The sequence below is a fragment of the Vombatus ursinus genome, unplaced genomic scaffold (genome assembly GCF_900497805.2).
Source record: "Vombatus ursinus unplaced genomic scaffold, bare-nosed wombat genome assembly UNPS02014785.1, whole genome shotgun sequence".
NCBI lineage: Eukaryota > Metazoa > Chordata > Mammalia > Diprotodontia > Vombatidae > Vombatus > Vombatus ursinus.
Window position 1 is genome coordinate 8,604,318 of NW_020954563.1, and position 15,106 is coordinate 8,619,423.

The following is a 15,106-nucleotide window of genomic DNA, read 5'->3' on the forward strand; positions in this document are numbered from 1 at the left end:
CCTCCCATCTTCTTCTACTGACAATATTATTCATACAAAAGAATACTCAGTCTAAACCTAGGATTAGTGTTTTTCGATACATATAAGCTGGTACCTATTGCTATTTAACATAGTAAACCATGAAATAGCAATATTAAAAAAAAAAAAATCAAAATGAGGGGAGGGGAGGAAATCAGTAAGACTAACAGTGACCTATTTCAGAGGTGCTCAGAAGGCCAAAGCCCCTGCAGCTAGAATTCAGAAGAAAAGGTACAACACCTATCTGTAACCACTCTACCATATAATTTCCAAATTTAACCTCCATCTTCTGCCCAACCTCCTGCTCCCCAAGTTCCACTGATCTGATCAGCCAGAACTGCAGTGGGTAGTGGGAGAAACTGACCAAACTGATTCAAAAGAAAGCATTAGGGAGTATAACCGGACCAACTACTAGATGGCCCAGGATTTTTTTTGGGGTGGGGGAAAGCAACATGTTCCACTTTAGCCCAGGTTTCCAGGACAATGACTACCTTAAAAGTCAAGGTATTTTTTTTTTAAATTTAAATTTTGAAAAGTCCCCCATCTCAAGAGATCCTTTATCCCTTCTTGCCAAGAAGAAAGGCTAAACAACATTCACCAACTCCACAGCCTCATGTCATTTGGATTACTCCAGCTATCTACTAGGTCTTGTAAACCTTTGTCTCGGCAAAGACACAGAAGCAAAAACAAAAAACAAAAAACGCAAGTTTTTTTCCCCCCAAAACAAAAAACCCCTTTGGATATTTTTTTTTTCCTGAACCTGGTTACTGGTCTCCCCAAGACAGTGTTTTCCTTTCTTTGTTTGGATCTCTGTAGTCTTGCCACTTCAATAGGCCTTAGTCAGTAGAGATGAAAAAGGGGCTGGAAATAGGATAATCTAGACCCTGTACATGGTCCTGTTGGGTGGAATGGGTTTAGGAAGAAACTAGGCTGAAGCAGTCAGTAGGGTGCCCAAGGGCAGAATGTATGACAAAATGGGAATTCTTGGAGATAGAAGCATCATGTTCCCAGAGTCAGAGGTGCAGGAGATGACCTCAACACGTGTCTCAGATTTCTTAGTCCAACTCTCCTAGCCTGCAGAGGACCCCTCTGTTGGGAGTGGAGCAGGTCAGAGATAAGAGGAGGTCTTAGGTCACAGTGTGCAACACCCAAGTGTTCCCACTGGGAGAACCTGTCTGGGCAGAAAGGGCAATCCCAACAGGTGGGAGAGACCCCGAAAAGTAAAAGGAAAGACCCCAAACAACACAATGAACAACAGTAAAATAACAAAGAGGAGCAACTGTCTTCTACCAAGTCCTGAAGGCCCTTTCAAGCGCTACTTAGGGTTATTGGCTACCAACGGAAGCTCGGCATGCCACGAAGGAGGAAATAGATCTTTTTTCTGTGACTCGAGCTCAGCTGCTTTCTGTAGGGCCACCTCCACCAGCAATTGGAAACTGCTAAAGTCATCTCCATAGTGCTCTGGGGGCGTGGGAGGTGGTGTGTTAAACAGTCCACTGGTTGGGCTTCCAGCCTGTGCCCTGGCCAGCAGGGTGAGTGTGCTGCCAGGGCCCGGAAGGGGCTGTGGCTCCCCACTAACCAAAGAAGGGGGTGGTGGACTTTCATTCTCAGCCCCAGGGCCAGGGAGGTGAGCCCTCACTGGGGATGCAGAGGAACAGAGTGCGGAGGAGCATACAGACAGTGACAGCACTTTGGAGGGGGCCTGAGTGGGCCCTGGTGCCATCAGGGTGGGACTTGAACCCCTTGGCACGGCCACATCAGATGCTTTGCCACCACGGCGGGAAATGGTATAACGGTTGGGGTCCTTGCCATCCTTCCTCAGCATATCGGGGAGGAGCCGCCGTCGCGCATTGATGAACCAGTTGCAAATCTGAAATGACACAAAAAGAATAGTACTCAATCATCTAGTCTCACTGAGGGGATAAAGTGGAGTCTGGAATAGATGAAGTTGTAGAGACACCTGTCATTTTTTTTTTTTACAGTACTTTACAATTTAAAAAGGACTTTATATATGAAAATCAATCAACAAGTATTCATTGAGGACTGATGGTGCCAGACACTGAATTAGGTTCTGGAGAGACAAAGAAAAATATAACCATCCCTGATTCTTTTGGGATAGGATACCCATACAACATCTGACACCCATACTAGCTTCATGAGATAGAGGTAATGAGGTAATACAGTGGATAAAGCATTGAATCTGGAGTTCAAATCCATCCTTAAGACACTGTCACCTTAGGCAAGTCACTGAATTGCTGTCTGACTCAGTTTCTTCATCTGTAAAAATGGGAACAATAGCACCTACCTCTCTCAGGGCTGTTGTGAAGATAAAATGAGACAACATTTCTCCATCTGTAAATGTGAAGAGGACAATCTCTAAGGTCCAAACCAGCCCCAAGATCCTATTTGTTCCAAATTTAAGAATCCACCCATCAAGACTGAAAAAACTTAAAACTTAGCTGGAAAAAGAAGATTTCAGTGCCTCCTCTCAGAATCTCTTTCCTACTCGTCCACAACTGTTACCCATTCTTTTAAAGCCCAGTTCATATGCCTCTTTTTCCAACTACTCCAACCCCTTAACTAAGGTCTGGTCTTCAGAGTTCTAGTGTATGCACCTGGCCCCCTGGACAAGAGGGAAGCCAGTGAATGCACTTGGTGAAAGCCAAAGGGACCATTATTCAGGTGCCTCCCAGATGGATGGAATTTCAAGAGAGTTGGAATTTCAGAAAGCAGTTAGTCCAACTGATACACAAAGAAATATCTCCTCCAGAGCATTCCCCAACAAGTGGTGTTTCAGTCTCTGTCTGAAAAAAGACCTCTAGCAATGGGGACTTGGATATCTCTTAAAGCAGACTATTCCTATAAAGCTCTAATTGCTAGGAAGTTTTCCCTTGAAGTGACCTGAAAAAATTACCTCCCAACAACTTTCCACCCCTTGCAAGCCTAGTGCTTAATCTCTGGGGACAAGCAAAACAATTCAATTCAACAAGCATTATTAGGAACCTACTACTTGCCAGTGACTCTGCAGGCACCTGGAAGGCAATACAGAAACAAAAAAAAAGCAGCCCTCTAGCTGCTTGTGTTCTATGTACATAGCACATTAAACACAAAAGATTTACAGTCATTTCTGGAGCAGCTAGGGGGCTGCAGTCCTAAAGAGGGATTCTTAACTTTTTTTTTGTATCATGAATTCCTCCTTGGCAGTTTGGTGAAGCCCATGACCCTAATCAAGGAAAAAAAAGTTTTAAAATGTAGAAAATAAAATACATGAGATGACAAAGGAAACCAATTATATTGAAATACAGTTATCAAAATATAGGGAAAAAATTCACGGACCCCAGGTTAAGAAGCCCTTCTAGCTAAAGGATGTGATATAAGAACTGAGCTTTGAAGGAAGCTGAGGACCCTTTGCTAGGAAATAATCAGGAAGGAGAGCATTCTGAGCCCAGGGGATGGGCAATCCCAGTGCAAGGCAATCTAATCCCTTTTCCTCAGGACAGCTTTTCATATATTAAAGACAATGACAATGGTCCCCCTCATGCTTTCCTCCAGGCTAAAGATCCCCAGGCTTCCTATTACCATCAGCAGATGTTTTTAAGTGCCCCTCTTGTATTCTGCACAGACAATTTTCACAAGAGTGCCCAATTTCCAGAAGTTAATTGATCGATTCATTCCCTTAAGAAAAAAGCTGTCCTATGTCACCCCAAAGTTTGTGTGGAGACTAGGAAAAAAAAATCCTCCCTGAAACTTTTTCTCTTTTATTATCCCATGTTAACAGCTTCTTTCCCAGGGACCTTAAGGTTTAAAAAAGGAAACCAGAGATCCCACAAGCCGATCTGTGCTGGACAGGTCACTGGACCTCCAATAGTTTACAAATGGGGGAACTGAGACCCAGAGCAAAGGAACTGGTCCATGGTTAAGTGGCAAAACTGGTGTCAGAAGTTGTGCATACATCTCCTGATGTCCTATTTACAGAGGACGTAACATAAAAGCACAATTTCACTTTACTTCCCTCCCACCCCCAGCCTTGGATAGTGGGATGATGCCCACAACTCCCAGGCCTGGGTTCCAGGTTTACCCTCCTTTGCTTCTGATTCAAAAGACAAAACAAAACTGTCCTGGACCCCTGACAGCTACCTCGCTCACTTTATCCTCTGCCTCCCAGAATCCTGAAGTGGGCACTTCTCCTAGGTCTAGTCACTCAACAGTGCCCAGCACAGTGCCAGGTACATTGTAAGGGTTTAAGAAATAACTTGTTGACTATCAATAAAGTTGACCTTGGGGAACACCCACATTTAGGTAATGTGATATGAACAGTCAGTAAAGGAGATGCTAAAGGGATGTTTGTATATATACAGGGTTGGAAAAGAGTGGTCATCAATGTAAAATACACAGCAAATAGGTCAAGAAGGATGAAGACTGAGAAAAAGACCATCAGTTTTGGCAATTAGGAGATGGCTGGTTAACTCTGAGGGCAGAACTCTCAGCTGTGTGAAGTTGGAAACCAATTTGCAAGTAGAAATGAAAGAAAAGTTATAGGAAGTGAAAGCAGCAAGTGTAGACAAGCTTTTCTGGGAGCTTTGCTGAGAAAGGGAGGAAAGATAGGAATATGGCTTGAGGGGATGATGGTAGGGTCTCATTAAGATTTTTTAAGGATGGGAGATTTGGGAATGTTTGAAGGTGGTATGGAAAAAAAAACAGTAAATTTAGTAAAAGGTTGAAGATTCAAGAGGTGGGGAAAATGGTTGAAGATGCAGCCTGCCAGAGAAGACTAGAGGGGATGGAATCAAGACACATATGTGGAAGGGCTGGGGTTGGCCTTGGCAAGGACAGCTGCTGCCTTTGTTAGAGACTAGAGTAATGGAGGACAGAGTAGAGGTTAATACCAAGGGATTTTTATTTTTACTTTTTAAAAAATTCTGGACTTAACAAAAAATCAACTAAAATGAACCCTTCCACATATACAGAAAAGAAAGAGATAGCTATACTCGAAACTATGAATCTCTTATTACGTACAGCTTGCTTTTCTTTTTAAATACATAAACGCAACACTTTTTTTCAAAGTGTTCTGTTTGAAGAAAAAAAAAAAACAAAAAACAAAGCATCCTGTCTATCTGATTCCTTCTGGCCTTCTGTTTTCTTCTGTGCATTTAAAAAACATGTTTCAACGACCCTTTTTTGGGGGCAACCATATCATCCTTAAGTTTTTCTTTCTCTCCCCACACTCCCAAATTGAGAAAAACCCTTTTAAACAAATACACATAAATTAGGTGAAAATTCCCACACTGTCTAGATCCAAAACTAAGTGTCATTCTGCAACTTGAATTCATCACTCCCTGTCAGGAGGTGGCCGTATGCTTCAATCTTTCTCTAGATGTTCATTCAACAATCTAACACTTTTAAAGTGGTTTGTCTTTATGATGTTGTTTATTACATAAATAGTTCTCCTGGATTTGGTCACTGCACTCTGTATTGATTCATTCATATCTTCCCATCCTTATGCTCATTTTTAGTCTTGAGTTTTGTTTGTTTGTTTTTTTTTGGTGACACAATTGGGGTTAAGTGACTTGCCCAGAGTCACACAGCTATATGTCTGAGGCCGGATTTGAACTTAGGTCCTCCTGACTCCAGGAGGAGTCCAAATATCCACTTAGCTGCCCTCCTTATGCTCATTTTTAATAGGGCAATAATATCCCATTCCATTCATACACCATAATCGTTCAGCTATTCCCCAACTGATGGACACTCTATTTTCCACTTCCTTTGCTATAACAGAGTGCTACTATAAGTAATTTTGTATATATGGGACCTTTGTATCTTTCTTGGATCTCTTGGGATATAAGCCTACTAGTGATTGATATCACTGGGTCAAAAGACAGGCACAATTTAGTGACTTTTTAAGCCTAGTTCCAAATTGCTTTCCAGGATGGCTCGACCTATTCACAGCTACAACAGTGCATGGAGTGTTAGTTTTCACCAAGGCCCTGCAATTGTCCTTTTACCTTTCTGCTGCCTTTGCCAATCAGATGGGTGTGAGGTGTAATCTCAGTTATTTTAATTTGCATTTCTCTCTCAGTGACTTTGAGCATTTTTTCAGTTTGTTGACAACTTGGATTTCTTCCTTTGAAAACTGTCTGCTCACATCCTTTGACCTTTTATCTATTGGGGACGATGGGAATTTTAGATGAAGAGAAAAGAAGACGGAGGCTCAAACTGATTGGCCTTGATTTTCTCAGTAACATTGGAGAATGAAGGCAGTATGAAGATTCTTGTTAGAAGCTTAAGAAGGGAAGAAAAGGTTTGTAATAGCTTTTGTAGGGTGTGAGATAGAGACGAAATTGAGGACTATAAGAACTCTACTGCTACAGTAAGGGGCCAGTTAAATGGATAGCATGAACCTGTAATGTATCTGATGAGCATGGTATGTGATCAGATATGTTCAGAACCCTCTAGGATCAGAGGAGGTTTATGGCAAGAATAATCTAAGGGTGAGGTTTAGCAAGAGATGATCAGCAAAAGGACAAAGGAAAAGGGATTTGAGAAAAAAAGGCAGTATAGAGTTGAAATAGCTAACTATAGAGTACAGACTGGAAAGGGTGAAGGAAACTGAAGTCAGAATGGGGATAATGGCCTTAAAAAGTACTGATAGGGAAAAAAAAAAGTACTGATAGGGGAAGGCCTAGAAAGACCCTGATGAAGGCAAAGAGTAGTAAAGTATAGGAGGGGTGAGGCACAGGCAGAGATGGAATGATAGGAGGATATGGTGAAATAGTTGGCAAACCAGGTTGTGGAATTCTGCCATCTGCTTTTGTACACTCTGTGAGCTAAGAATGGCTTTTACATTCCCACCTCCCCCAAAATGTAAGAACCAACCATTCTTAGCTTACTAGCCTTATGAGAACAGACGGTGGGATTTAGCCTGTGGGTCATGACTTGCTGACCTGTGAGACAGAACAATGTCAAGATTACCTAAATAAGGAAGTCGAACACTTGTCTGGGGGTGATGGTGAAATATAGAGTGTGGTGAGGTGAAAATGAAAGAGTTGCTATGATATTTAGGAAGGATGAGGAAGTCAAGCAATGAGGGAATCTGAAGGAACATCAATGAGTGTTTAAGTCCCCTAACACCATGGCAAGATTTGAGATGGCCTGGTCCTCACTTCTGTGAGAGAGAAAATGGCCACATGACCTGAGAGCCGATATGTCACCATGTGGATTGGACATATATGCAAATCCAGCATGGAAGTTTGCAGACATATAGGATTTATGAAAAAAATAATTTAAAAGTAAACAGAGCTGTTCAGAAGTAGAGTGAGCTACTACATGTCAACAAGAGGTCTTCAAGAAGAAGCTGAATTGCCCACTTTTCATAAAAGTGGCAGTATGGATTCCTGCTCATGGAGAGGTGGAACAACATAACTTCTGGCATCACCTGCAAATCTGAAACTTTGTAATTCTAGGATTCTGTATATTATACACATTTTTGTATATGAATGACCTCCTCTACTAATAGCAATAGTTCCTGTGGCTAGAGGTCTTTGCAGTTTGACAAAGCACTTTCCTAGACTTACATGAACTAATGCAAAGTGAAGTTAAACTGAGTCAGGAAAACAATATATTCAATGACTACAATTATACAAAAAGAACAACCACTTTCTGCTCTGCTCCAAGTCCAAAGTTGTACAAAACTGCATATATCACCAGATTTTCTGGATGTGTTGATCAGTTTTTACAGCTTCCCCTTCTTTCTTCCTATTATATTATATTCCTTGTTATAAGGGATGGCATGATGGGAGAGGGGAGTAGAGGAAGAACAGAAATGAAATGACATCAAAACAAGTTATCAATAAAAATACCTACTTTAAAAAATCTTCAAAACACTCTTCCTAAAAACCTGAGTCAAAAATTATGGTAACCATTTTAAAGATGAAGAGACTGAGGCTCAGAGGTTAAGTGCTTTACAAAGCATCATGCACCAAGTAAATTCTGAGATTTGAATCCAACATTCTTTCTACTGCACCCTACTGCCTATTGAGACTGTAAGCAAGGAACTATGTTCACACATTTGTAACCCTGGAACAATGATGAGACTATAAAGCAAAATTTCTGGGGTGCAGATAAAGTAGTCAGAGGAAAAAAATCATATCTTTAAGAACATATAGTATACACAGTGATGAACTAGACAGGACTAATGAATAGAGTATGCAATTTGGAAAATTGTATCAGCAAGTCCAAAATACTCCCTAATGAAGAAACCTTGAAAAATCAGGGGAGAAACAGATAAATTGGAAACCAAAAAGCCCATAGAAATGATAAGCAAAACTAAAGGCTATTTTAAAAAAATAGACTAACAAAACTGATAAACCTTTTGCCAAAATGACTAAGAGGGAAAATGATCAAATTACTAAAATTAAAAATGAACAGAGTGAATCCCCCAGGGCAGAGCCTACCTAGCACAGAATTATGGCTTTACTGAATTTAGTTACAGGAATGTTTTTGCTTGTTTGGCTTCAAGGTTACAGAAAAATTCAAGATAATAGAAGAATTCAACAAGAAAAAAATGCCAATATTCATGAAGAGAGGCCAACTGTGGTCTCCTGCCAGTTTCCACTGACAAGTGAGGTATACTATGTACCCAGGAGAACCCGAGGGGGAAATTCTCTGCAGTTCCACTTCAATCACAGAAACTATTTGATGAACACAGAAGACATTTGAGACACAAAGGTTGTCCTGGAGTCCAGGTCACAGACAATGTGGGAATTTGTTTCGCCTAACTACAGTTTTGTTACAAGGGATATTTCATTTTTTCCTGAATTGGGAGAAAGGAATCACAGATTAACAGGCCAGCTTTGAAAGTTACATGTTGAATTCCATTACATACTTTTTAAAAGGCTAGTGAATCTGGTTAAGGCCTCTCTGGATTGCCAAAATAATTTCTTTAGGCCATTCTTAATCCCTTTGCCCTGAAAAATGCCCTCTTGTTTCAGGCTGGAGGAGGAGTTATAGAATTACTGGGCTTAGCAACAGACAGAACTTAATGGATCATCATGTCCAACCTCAACATTCTACAGATCTGGAAACTGAGGCCCAGAGAGGATGAAACACACAGTGAATTAGGGGCAGAACAAGGACTTGGAGATCAGTTCTAATCCTGGAAAAATACTTAGAGAATCCAAGGCATGGATTATAGGATTTAGAGCTAGATGGCAAAGAATAAAAAGTAAAAACAAACTTTCAAAAAGGTATAGATTAATTGGTAGATAATGGAACACTAGTCTTTTTTTTTTTTTTAATTGGGATGTCAGGGTGCCTCAAATTGGTAAGGATCACAATTCCAGGGACGATGCCATGCCTAGAATGAACTCTCCTGCATTTCCATATATGTTGACCAGAAGGAATCAGACAGGCAGGACACCTTTGACTTTTTATGTAGTCAAAAAGAAAAGGAAGTTTTACATAACAGATTCACAGTTTCACATAAAACCTCATTCTGTTCTACTACGCATATTTTATTTCATGTTTGAGAAGTTCAACAAATAAGAAAATATACTTGTTTACTTCAAAATTCTGCTCAAATATCATCTCCTTTATGAAGACTTTCCTATTTCCTTTCACCTCTATCAAAAAAATTATCTTTTATTCTATATATATTTATACATGTCTTCTCCAAAAGAACATTAGCCCTTTGAGGGCAGAACTGTTAATTTCTGTCTTGTTCTCACCAGGGCCTAGTGCACAGTGCCTGGCACAGAGTATACTGCTTAATAAATGCTTATTGTTAATCGATCCAGTGAAAACATAATTAGGCATATGTCTGTCTCTCTCACACACACAATAAACACACAAAATATATACCTACTTCTGTAAATATATAACATATTTTTAAAACTATATTTAAAGCAGCATTTTTTGCAATGGCAAGGAAGTGGGTACCTATGAAAAAAGTCCCTAAATAGGGCACACCCTTTAATTCAGTGATATTACTGGGTATCACCAAAGGGATGGAACAACAAAGGGAAAGGCCATATGGATAAAAATATCGGGCAGCTAGGTGGCATAGTAGATAACTGCACTGGGCCTGAAGTCAGGAAGACCTGAATTAAAATTTAACCTCAGACACCTGCTAGCTGTGTGACCCTGGGCAAGTCACTTCACTCTGTTTGTCTCAGTTTCCTCATCTATAAAATAAGCTGGAGAAAGAAATGGTAAATCACTTCAGTATCTTTCCCAAGAAAACCCCAAATGGGGTCACGAAGAATCAGACAAAGACTAAAAACAACTGAACACCACTGAATGAAAATCTCACCAGCAATCTCTGGTAGTAAAAAATTGAAAAATTTATGTTCATCAATCTGAAGCATTTGTGTGCAATGACAAAGGATGAAAGATGGATTCTGAGGAACACTGGAATGCTCCTTTTATAGAGTGACTAAACAATGTAAAGAAAAATAAACTTTGGAGGACTCAAGAACTCCCAATGACAAAGCATGTTACCCATGTAACGTGTAGAGGAAGTAGAATTTAGTATTACCAGATTTCAAGCTAGACTAATAAAAATTATCATCAGAATTATTTGGTTCTAGTTAAAAAAAAAATATAAAAGTTGAACAAAAGTTGACCAATGGAAAACTATACAAACGAGACTCCGAAGCAATTGACTATGACAATCTAGTGTTCAATACACCCAAAGACATCAACTCCGGAGGTAAAGGACTTCTAGTCAATATAAGCTACTGGGAAAACTACCTGGCAGAAATTAGGTTTAGTCCAACATGTTACAACAAATACTATAATAACAGATATATGATCTAAATGTGAAAAGGTGACAACATAAAAAAGATAGTAGGAGGTACCTTACAAAATTCAAAGCTCATGGGAAAACTGACTAAACATAGGGTAGAAGTGATTAAAGATAAAATGGACAACAGAAAAGTTTTTGCATGAACAAAATCAATGCTGCTAGAATTAGAAGAAAAGTAGTTACTTGGGGAGAAATCTTTACAACATACATTTTTAATAAAGTTCTAATATCCAAGATATCTAGGGAATTGAAGACCAAGAGCCATTTCTCAACAGACTGCCATTTGGAGAAAAGATATAAACAGGCAGTCTTCAAAAGAAATTTGAGCCATCAATACTAACAAAGATTCAGACAAGTCTGTGATTCCATAAAACACCCATCAAAAGATGATAAATGTTTAGAGGGGCCGGGAAAAAAAAAACAACACAAAAAAACAAGGACACTGATGCACTGTTAGTGGAGCTGTGAATAAATCCAATGGTTCTGGGAAATAATTTGGAATTACACTCAAAAAGTAACTAAACTGTACAGACCTTTTGACTCATCAATATCAATCACTAGTAGGTATATACCGTAAGAAGGTCAGACAGAAGGTAAGGTCCCATATATTAAAAGTATATATATTTGTAATGGGGAGGGTGGAGGGTTGATCAGAACACCCTTGATCAAGTGATTCCTTCCCTTCACTCCAGTTATGAGAATCACAAAAAGGTCAGATAAAAGATGCAAAGGGTTAATACTACTATCTCTTTAGGAGGTAGAAAGAAGTACTGTTTCATGGAAAAATGGCAGTTTGCTACTGCCAGGCCCAAGACCCATAAAAGACAAACATATCAACTTTACATCCTCAAAGAGTGTGATCCTGTGCAGTGTGAAGAAAATCAGTTATGAACTAAGAATCTAATGCTTTTTTGTTTTTCCCCTTGTAAGTCTAGTGGAAAGGACAGAGAAGGGATTTCTTCCCTACCCTCCCCCAATCATGATGCTCCAGAAAGTCAAAGACAGTCATTGGAAGTTTTCAAGGAATGTGACCCTGGGCAGTACAGAAGAGAGCCAACTATGGAATTATGGAATTAGTCCTGCCTTTTGGGAATTGAGCTGCAGAAATGAGAATGAGAAAAGACATTGGGGCCCTCTAGTGCTAGAGGCGTGAGTTGCCATAGCCATATGGTTCCCCTACATGCACCTTACTACCAGTATAGTCTAGGTATTCACCCATTCTTCAAAACGACCCCTGGTTTATCAGGAAGTGTTCTGAAGCTACTGTTGTCACTATGTCATCTTAGCTTTTGCTTTGAGCTAATTGTGTTTGCTGACCAAAGAAGGTCAGTATAATGGTGGGAATCAGTAGCTATAAGCTTTAGGATCTCAGACCCACAGAGAACCTTGAATTTAGGGTTATAGTTACCTTCTGGGAACCCAACCTACAAGTGCAAGTTGGGGGATATTCTGTAGGGGGTACAACATATTTATAGCAATATCTAACTGGAAATAGTCAAGTGGTCCATCAAATGGCGAATGGCTGAACATATATACTGGAATATTATAGTAAAAAGAAAAAATCAATATGAAGAACTCAGTGAAACTTGAGAAGGCTCATGCATGAGGAAATAAAGCAGAATGATTTACACTATGGCTATAATCTTGAAAATGAATACAACACTGAAAGACTTAAAAAGCCTAATCAATATAGTGACCCATCATGACTTCAAAGTAATGCTGGTTAAGCATCCTTCTCTCAGATGAGAGGTGGGAGTTATGGGTGTGGAATAAACCATTTTTTCAGAGGTCCAGGCCCAAAGGTCCTTAGGGTGTATCAGTACTGAAGGGCAGGGAGAAAGGAAGGTCAATGTGATAAGTTTGTTCTGCTTGATTACTTGTTCCAATAAAAGAGCTCTATGAGGATTAGAGGGCAGTCTTTGGAAATTGACAATGAGATTAAAAAAAAAAATCCACCTTGGTTATAATCTCATTTGTCACCACGTGATTCTGAACAAATCCCTTCCTTTCTAGGGCCCTGGGAAAGGCAGCATGGTAAGAGTGAAAAGAGCCCTGGTTTTGGAGTCAAAGGCCCAGGGTTTGAATCTTGGCTCCACTATCTGTGTGGCCTTTGGTAAATCACAATTTCTAGGCCTCAGTTTCCTTTTATGTCAAGTAATAGGCTTGATAGGCTCTGATTTCCCTTCCAGATCCGTGATCTATGATCTAAGTTAAATATTCTTTGAATGACTCCTAGAATCTCTCCTCTGTCTTCTGTCTGTTCCTCTAGTTTCAACCTAGACACCTCCTGCCTCCCCATCCTAGTTCTCAAATTCCAACAGAGTCCATACGACCTTCACATGTGTCTGATCTTCATCTCAAAAACCTCACCATGGCATCCTTAGGCCAAGTCAATAACTTAATGGGTGTCTTTGTTAGGTCAGTCCCTTACTCATAAAACCCTGAATGGTTCCCTACTACCTATTAAATAAAATACAAACACTTCCTCTAATCACAGCATTTTAAGTCCCTACATAAACTAGGTCCAAGCTACCTTCCAAATGTTTTCCCTTTCCCAATCATATATTCTTATGTCAGAATCAACAGACTATCCTGCCTAAATATTTCTCAATTACATTTTAATCTGGGTAGACAACTGGAATGTTTGACACCTCTGGTTCATATGATTTCCTATCTTGGTACTTAAGAGTCTCAAATTTTTATAAACCTTGTGCCTGGGCATTTTGTGCTCTGTGAACTCTCCCTTGTATCAGTGTTATGGATGTACTTGTCCTCTTTCCTTTCCCCCTTTTAGAGTTTAAGCTCTTAAGAGCTTTTATATCTGCCTTCAAACCCACAGCACTGAGTATAGGACCCTGCCCACCGTTAAGTGCTTAACAAATATTGGCTGCAACAAATCTTAAGAACTTGGTATTTACTTGAGTTTTCTAAAAGTTTATATTATTTTCCTTAAAAGGAAATTGATTATATGGCAAGATTTGGGCTTTACTCAAGGCATTTCTCCTACACTTTGTTAATTTTTAGGTTTACAATTTTATTTTTTGGTGAGGCAATTGGGGTTAAGTGACTTGCCCTGGGTCACACAGCTAGTGAATGTTATGTGTCTGAGGTTAGATTTGAACTCAGGTCCTCCTGACTCCAGGGCAGGTGCTTTATCCACTGAGCCACCTAGCTGCCCCTAGGTTTACAATTAAAAAAAAAAAAAAGATATATTTTTTCCAAGAAGATGGATGGTGGTTGAATTGAGATGTTGAACAACTGATTGTCCAGTGCCAAAAAAAGCCACTGAACTAATTTTAATAGAATATATTAATTCTAGTGTAGTTACAGCTGTCTGGTTATTCATTTCTGCTTACTTTCAGCTTCTTCCCCTCCAATCCTTTTTCCTGAAGCTGAGATCCTGTTACTCCCTAGTTAAAGCTGGCTGCCCCTTATCAAAACTATCCAACCAAGCCTTCAAGGCCCTCCACTATCTGGACCCTCCCTCACACTCCTACGCCCCTTCCACCACAGGCAGGCTAAATTCCTCACTGCTGCCCAAACATCCAGCACTCTCCTGCCCCTTTCTCTGTATACCAGCTAACTCTTCTTCCATTTATTGGCAGTGTGACCACCACTCAACCTGACTTAGAGTAAATAATAATGCTAATATTCTACCAAGGAGCAAGGAAGGAATTTTAAGCACAATACAAAGGTATGTAAATGTGAGCTATTATAATCATCATCATTACCCAATCTGAATTTCTCCAACTCTTCACCCACCCACCTCCTCCCACCCCACAGAGTTTCCAACACTTCACTAGGAAATTCACCAGCCCTACAGGCAGCATAGCATTTGGCAATCAGGATGACTGGAGTACAAATCCTGCCTGAGATTCATACTAGCTGTGTTAATTAACTCCGGGCAAGTCTCTGAATCTCTCTCAGCCTCATTTTCTTTCTCTGTAGAAAGGAGCAATGATAGCACCTGGGGCAGCTAGCTGGTATATAGTGGAAAAAGCACCGTGTCTAGAGTCAGGATGCCTCATCTTCCTATGCTCAAATCAGGCTTCATACACTTAGTAGCTATGTGGACCCTGGGCAAGTTGCTTAACCCTGTTTGCCTCAGTCTCCTCATCTGTGAAATGGGCTGGAGAAGGAAATGGCAAATCACTCCAGTATCTCCACCAAGAAAACTCCAAATGGGGTCACAATAGTCAGGCTGAAAATGACCGAACAGGCTCTGATTTTTATAATCTAGCCAATAGCTCACAGGTGCTCAGATTCCTTAAGAGTCTGGCTAATATG

At 40.1% G+C, this 15,106-nt stretch overlaps 1 protein-coding gene across 2 annotated transcripts in view; it reads right to left on the bottom strand.

Moving 5' to 3' along the window:
* Window positions 1-538: 538 nt before the first annotated feature.
* The window catches only part of TGIF2 (TGFB induced factor homeobox 2), a 28,962-nt gene continuing 14,394 nt past the window's right edge, over window positions 539-15,106 (bottom strand). For both annotated transcript variants that reach the window (XM_027867304.1, XM_027867305.1), the window contains exon 3: window positions 539-1,888. In XM_027867304.1, the coding sequence (XP_027723105.1) occupies window positions 1,334-1,888 (555 nt within the window). In that variant the 3' untranslated portion in view covers window positions 539-1,333. The remainder of the gene's footprint in view (window positions 1,889-15,106) is intronic.